This window comes from Palaemon carinicauda, chromosome 18 (assembly GCF_036898095.1).
Source record: "Palaemon carinicauda isolate YSFRI2023 chromosome 18, ASM3689809v2, whole genome shotgun sequence".
NCBI lineage: Eukaryota > Metazoa > Arthropoda > Malacostraca > Decapoda > Palaemonidae > Palaemon > Palaemon carinicauda.
The window spans coordinates 61,580,008-61,587,507 of NC_090742.1; the positions used below are offsets into that span (position 1 = coordinate 61,580,008).

The 7,500-nt window shown below is 34.2% G+C and overlaps 1 protein-coding gene across 1 annotated transcript in view; it reads left to right on the forward strand.

The window, feature by feature from the left end:
- Positions 1–404: 404 nt before the first annotated feature.
- LOC137657838 (carbonic anhydrase 2-like) overlaps positions 405–7,500 on the forward strand; it is a gene marked incomplete at its 5' end in the record, with an annotated part of 21,066 nt that continues 13,970 nt past the window's right edge. The window contains 5 exon segments of the mRNA XM_068392425.1: positions 405–455; positions 1,154–1,318; positions 2,273–2,411; positions 3,511–3,683; positions 5,012–5,172. Coding sequence (XP_068248526.1) covers positions 405–455; positions 1,154–1,318; positions 2,273–2,411; positions 3,511–3,683; positions 5,012–5,172 — 689 coding nt within the window.

Sequence of the window (7,500 nt, forward strand, 5' to 3'; positions counted from 1 at the left end):
TGTTGGAGCCCTTGGGCTTATAGAATCGTGCTTTTCAAACTGGGGTTGTAGCTCAGCTAGTAATAATAATAATACACAAGTATTGGTATGTTATGAGTCATAAGATAACCACTGGATCACAAAGCACTTGAATATCATTGATTAGACACTTGGTTTCAGTCTTTTTTTTTTCATATATTTTTCTTCGATTGGCACTTGATATCTTTAACAGTAATTTAAATCATTTTAGAAAACAAAATTATATAAGTTGGCACCTGATGTCTTTAATCGTAATTTAACTAATTTTAGAAATCACTTATATAATTAGATATAATTAGGCACCTAATTCATGATGTTTAACTAATTTTAGAAATCCGTTATGCAAGCTTCCAAAATATGAGGTTAATGATTCATTTTCATTTCAGATGTCTGGTCTAGTGGTGACGGGCCGGCTTGGACTTACACTGGACAACACGGTTAGTTTTCAATGTTGTTGTTGTTGCTGTTGTTGTTGTTTTTAGTTACTTAACTAGTTGTCTTGCATGTTAGGGCATCAATTTTTAGTTTCTTCTTTGGTTTATCTCTACCATATACTAGTTCAATAAACTAAAAGTATCGTTTCTAAATGGATTGAGTGAAGACTTGGAAAAAGGTGTCCCACTTATTCGACGATATTTTATATCTTAGGAAAATTCATCTTTCTTTGAGAAGATTTAGAGTATTCTTCTATTAGAAAGTTTGTAATTCAACAAATTTTTGGATAACTGATCAGATTCACCATTTTACTAAAATATTTTTGAAATTTTTCAAGAAAATTCTTTATGATGTGTTTTATTATTCTCTTATGTTACTTCATGAAGTTATTAAGGGACTTGAAAAATCAATATTTCATTTCCATGAAGATTTTCAGCATCTTATAAAATCAATATTTTATATCCATGAAGATTTTGAGTATCGTATAAAACCCGGATTTAAGGTCCCTATTTTATTTCCATCAAGTTTTTGAGTATCTTATAAAAAAAAAAAACATTTTTTTATTTTACCATGAAACTATCAAATGTAAATGATTCTTCTCTACATGAAAAAACAAACATTCTCCTGCCTTCACGAATACCGATCCTTGAGTCATACAGTTTGTTTTACTCTAAACACCTTCTCTCCCTCACTCCCAAAGGCCCCGTCAACTGGGGTTCCATGTTCAGGACGTGTGCTGGAAAGAGGCAATCTCCGATCAACATTGAAACTGGAAACGTCAAGACTGAGTTCTGGAAGCCTTTCTCCCTGAAGAACTTCGACCAGCCACCCACCAACATGAGGGTCAAGAACAATGGACATTCAGGTATGTTTCATGTCCCGTAGGGTAAATTCATCTTCAGTGACTGGAGGTTCTAGGAGTTGGTATCTCATGAAAGCATTCCTCATTATCTAGAATCTAGACAATGAGGAATGCTCTCACTGTATTATCTAGAATCTAGACAATGAGGAATGCTCTCAATGTATTATCTAGAATCTAGACAATGAGGAATGCTCTCACTGTATTATCTAGAATCTAAACAATGAGGAATGCTCTCAATGTATCATCTAGAATCTAGACAGTGAGGAATGCTCTCAATGTATCATCTAGAATCTAGACAATGAGGAATGCTCTCAATGTATTATCTAGAATCTAGACAATGAGGAATGTTCTCAATGTATTATTTAAAATCTAGACAATGCATTGAGGTAACTATTTATCAAGCTCTAATCTGATTCAGTACTGTGAGTGAATTGTGCTGAGCTTTCAATAATTACTTAATGGCCCTCATTCATATTTCAAAGATGTTCTTGACCAGAAAAACCAAAAATATCTGGAAATGCATGGCAGCGGAAGTACCTGCTATGGTGTACACTGTTTAAAAAACCCTGTAATATTAATGGGAAATTCTACTGTTCTCAGCCGTATTTCAGTAAAATAAAGGCGACCGTAATTTTACCCTACTTTGTTACTATCTTTTACAGGTTGGTGACAGTAATGTCACTCATTTACGTCAATATATCAGTTTTTAAAACGGTAAAAATCCTAGAATAAATGTTGCCAGACATTTACCGTTTTTTTAATGCAAATTTTGAACAGTGTAGATATCAAAATTACATCATTTAACCATCAGAAATCATTTTGAAAATCAATGAAAATAACGATGAATGTACAAAATCGAGTAACTGTTTATGGTATTATTTATATACCTTCAGTAGTCTTTATCCTATTTATAATAATTGTCTTTCATTTCATTTTTTTCCCGTTTTATTCCTGCAGCTGTCGTAGAGATAGACGCCCCTTCAGCTCCCAGAGTAACCCAAGGAGGTCTGAAGGGTGAATACATCTTCGCCCAGTTCCACTTCCATTGGGGAGCAGATTCCAGCATGGGCTCTGAGCACACCATTGATGGAGTCAGGTGAGGCGGCGTTGTTATTATTATTATTATTATTATTATTATTATTATTATTATTATTGTTGCTGTTGTTGTTATTATTATTACAGCCCTAATTGTAAAAGAAGGCTGCCATAAGCCCAGGGGTCCCACATGGAAATAATAGCCCAGTGAGGAAAGGAAACAAGAAAAAATAAAATATTCTAAAAACAGTAACAACATTAAATACAGTAACAATATTAAATACTTCCTATATTATCATTATTATTATTATTTGCTAAGCTACGACCCCAGTTGGAAAAGCGAGATGCTATAAGCCCAAGGGCCCAAACATGGAAATAATAGCCCAGTGAGGAAAGGAAACAAGAAAAAATAAAATGTTTTAAGAACAGTAACAACATTAAAATATATAAATACTTCCCATGTTATTATTATTAATATTATCATTACTTGCTAAGCTACAACCCTAATTGGAAAATCCGGTTGCCATAAGCCAGGGGACCCAACAGGAAAATAATAGCCCAGTGACGAAAGGAAACAAGGAAAAATAAAATATTTTAAGAACAGTAACATTAAAATAAATACTTCCTATAGTATCATCATCATCATCATCATCATTCTTATTATTATTATTATTATTATTATTATTATTATTATATCATCATCATCATAAGCTAAGCTACAACCCTAATTGGAAAATCAGGTTGCTATAAGCCCAGGGGCACCAAAAAGGAAATAATAGACCAGTGACGAAAGGAAACAAGGAAAAATTAAATATTTCAAGAACAGTAACAACGTTGAAAAAAAAAATAAGTATTTCATAAATAAACTATAAAAACTTTAACAAAATAAGAGGAAGAGAAATTTGATTGGAATAGTGTTCCCGAGTGTACCCTTTTGGCTATGACATGAGTAGGATTCTTAAGTAGATAGCATCTTACTTGCCAAGTTAAAGTAACGTTTTTATGAGGGGTTTTAATACAATGTTGAAAGCCAAAGTTAAGTTTTCTCTGACTTCTAATGCAATGTTGTAAGGTACAATTTCTTTTTCTTTAGAGTTTACTACTGAAGTCTTCCACTGCAATTGGTAAAACTAAGAATTGCATTTCATGCTGTTTTTCAGATACCCAATGGAACTTCACATGGTACATTACAAGGGCTCTTATGGAACCTTGGGAAATGCTGTTTCCAAGCCTGACGGTTTGGCTGTGTTGGGTGTTATGTTGGAAGTCTCCGAAACCGACAACCCTGCCCTTACTCCTCTTGTGTCCGCTCTCAATAACATCACTGAATCAGGTAAGATTTTCGGTGCCGTTTTAGTATGTGTTTAGTATGTGGCCTACCTTTCGAGTATGGCCCACGAAATTCTATCTCTGTTTTAGTATGTGGCCTAACCTAACCGAACCGAACCGAATCTAACCTAACCTAACCGAACCGAACCGAACCGAACCTAACCTAACCAGCTAGGTAGGCCACATACTAAACCGACACCAGATTTTAGCCTAACCTAACCTAACCTAACAAGCCAGGTAGGCCACATACTAAACCAGAATTAAAAAGGTAGGTCACATACTAAACCGACACCAGATTTCCTTTGTCCTATATTTATATTAGTTGCTAAATGCATTAAACCATTTTGGATGGTACATTCTTTTGTTAATTTAGAGGTCAATTAAAGACTAAGATTACGACTTTCTGTACATGTAATTTACTTGTCTTCACATTTAAGTTGTCATGTAACATCGCGAGTTTGACTGTTAAAATTTAGTAACATCGCGAGTTTGACTGTTAAAATTTAGATGGTAGTTTATATGATTTATGTAGTATGGGCATCACAAACTAGATCGTTTTTTTTTTCTCCTCTGCTTAATAGCTAATAAGTTCACTCGTTAAAATCAACACTATTGTCTTTTGGATTGAAATCCTTAATATCAGTTGTTTTATCACCTAGACCTCAAACACTAATCTTATAAAGAATGTACCGTTACTCCTGACTAGTTTAAACTTCGAAGCTAGGTCTAATAAATCAGATCCTCAGAGTAATAAAAAATTAACATCCCTGATTACATTTATAATAAGAGTAGGTCTACAATATTTTAAAGGCTGTCAGATTAGTTGAACTCTGAAATTTGAAAATTTGGCATTGAAAGCTACTTAACTTCACAATCTCTACGATACAGTCGTATGCCAAATCCTTACAAAAGATTCTTCTCCTTTCCTAAACCCCACCCGCCTAAATTTCCCGTTCTCCAAGACTAGGCTAGTTTTCTAACCAGCCTAAACTTCCAGTTCCCAAGTCATAGTTTCTTAGAATTCTTAGATAGCTTCTAGACTCCTTTACTAAACCCCACCAGCCTAAATTTCCCGTTCTCCAAGACTCTAGGCTAGTTTTCTAACCAGCCTAAACTTCCAGTTCTCAAGTCATAGTTTCTTAGAATTCTTAGAAAGCTCCTAGACTACTTTCCGAAACCCCACCAGCCTAAATATCCCGTTCTCCAAGACTCTAGGCTAGTTTTCTAACCAGCCTAAACTTCCAGTTCCCAAGTCATAGTTTCTTAGAATTCTTAGAAAGCTTCTAGACTCCTTTACTAAACCCCACCAGCCTAAATTTCCGTTCCCCACAGGTATGTTCGCCACTGTAGCTGCCAGCTACCCACTCCGTGCCTTCCTGCCCAGCAACCTCGAGAGGTTCTACCGTTACGAAGGATCTCTCACCACCCCAACTTGCAACGAAGTCGTCACCTGGACAGTCTTCGCTAACGCCATCCCAGTGTCTGAGAAACAGGTAAGTGGATGGGGGAGGGGGACTTTGGGAATTGATGTCTTGAATAAGAAATCTAAGGAATGAAGGGTAAAATACAAATGGAAATAATGTAATAGAAAAAGACAGGAAAATGGTTTATTAAATTGTAAAAGAGCAAAATAAGGGATTAATATAATGGAATTCTATTTTATAGAAAACGGGAAAAGGGTGAAATAAAACTTGAATAGGTAAAGGAATCAAATATTTAGATGTCTTGAATAAGAAATCTAAGGAATGAAGGGTAAAATACAAATGGAAATAATGTAATAGAAAAAGACAGGAAAATGGTTTATTAAATTGTAAAAGAGCAAAATAAGGGATTAATATAATGGAATTCTATTTTATAGAAAACTGGAAAAGGGTAAAATAAAACTTGAATAGGTAAAGGAATCAAATATTTAGATGTCTTGAATAAGAAATTCAAGGAATGAAGGGTAAAATACAAATGGAAATAATGTAATAGAAAAAGACAGGAAAATGGTTTATTAAATTGTAAAAGAGGAAAATAAGGGATTAACATAATGGAATTCTATTTTATAGAAAACGGGAAAAGGGTAAATAAAACTTGAATAGGTAAAGGAATCAAATTTTTTAAACTGAATCCTAATTAGCAATAATTATAATGAATGATAAATCTTAATTGTTTCAAGGTGTAATAAAATATTTTTGCACATAGAAAAATATAACGACCAATGATTAAAAAACATAAGAAAAGGACCATTGAAAAATTTATATATAAAAATTTCCAAAAAAAAATTGTATTAATACACGAGAATAAATTATTTCTAGATGATACTGAAAAAAGGATAATAATTATCCTTAATTATTTCGGGCCAGATGAGAAAAAGAAAGAAATTGGGAAGTACAGAAACTTAATTAATTTCCTATTCTTCAGAGCAAGACATCTGGTAACCCCAAAATGTAGTTAATGTATAAGCCTACTGTATTTTTTCATTTCTTGTATTATACATTAACGAAAATATTACTTTTTCTTAATCTTAATAAGCATTGTTATAAAAATTTAATTTTTCACAAGAATGATATTACCATCTATAGTCCATTTCTTTTAGCGAGTCATATTTGCACCAACTGGCAACGGTGCCCTTTTAGCTCGGAAAAGTTTCCTAGTCGCTGATTGGTTAGAATTATCTTGTCCAACCAATCAGCGATCAGGAAACTTTTCCTGTCTAATCAATCAGCGACCAGGAAACTTTTCCGAGCTAAAAGGGCACCGCTGCGAGTCGGTGCAAATCTGCCTCGCTAAAAGAAATGGACTATACATTGTCGGATTGCCAGATGTCTCCCATGATGTGTACCTAATTTATGAGGGCAACTGTACCAGCACGGGCTCTTCCCTTCAGGAGAAGCCCCTAATCTGAACACTTTCTACCAATTTGCTTTATCTTTGCACTCTTGTTTGGGTGAAAGTTTTTATTTGCACAGTGTGACGGGTGAATCTTTTTTCCCTGCTAAAATATTATAGAATAGATAAATAGTTGATGTAGTTAGTCTTCGATTTTGTGTGCAAGGTGTTGGAAAAAATGCTTTTTCACGTGTGTAGACTGGTAATAAGGTAACTTTATTTTTGTTCTGTTTTAAGGATTATTTCTAAATAAAACAAATTTCTCTCATAAAGGTTTACCTAAGAAATACTTTCAGGATGGATTATCTCTCTTCAAGATTAAAACGACTTTAAAGGTGTTGGAAATTTTTTCTTCTGCCTAATTAGTGGTTTTTTTTTTTTAGTGTTTTTTATGTTCGGTTGTGGTTATCAACGAAGCACTATCCTTGTTTTTTTCATAACTTATCGTCAAGAGCAAAAACTGCTTTTGTATTTTGAGTAACAAGAACTATAGTCCATTTCACTTAGCGAGTCATATTTGCACCGACTCGCAGCGGTGCCCTTTTAGATCGAAAAAGTTTCCTGATCGCTGATTGGTTGGACAAGATAATTCTAACCAATCAGTGACCAAGAAACTTTTCCAAGCTAAAAGGGCACCGTTGCGAGTCATTGCAAATATGACTAGCTAAAAGAAATGGACTATAGTAGTTTCTCATGAAATATAATACTTCAACGCTCTTAAGAAACCCCGCCTTATTTCGCGACAATTTTTCACAAAGCCGCGGAATTCTACCTTTTAAAAAAAAAAATCGTATTAGGTTAGATTATGAAGACGACTCTAGAAATTATGTAAAGGTGACGGCGAACAAGCAGTACACAATAGAAAACAGACAGCAAACAAGATATTTAAGGACACGTCAGATAGAACTAAAACTCTACGACGTGACCTACGGGAATACAATTGGGAC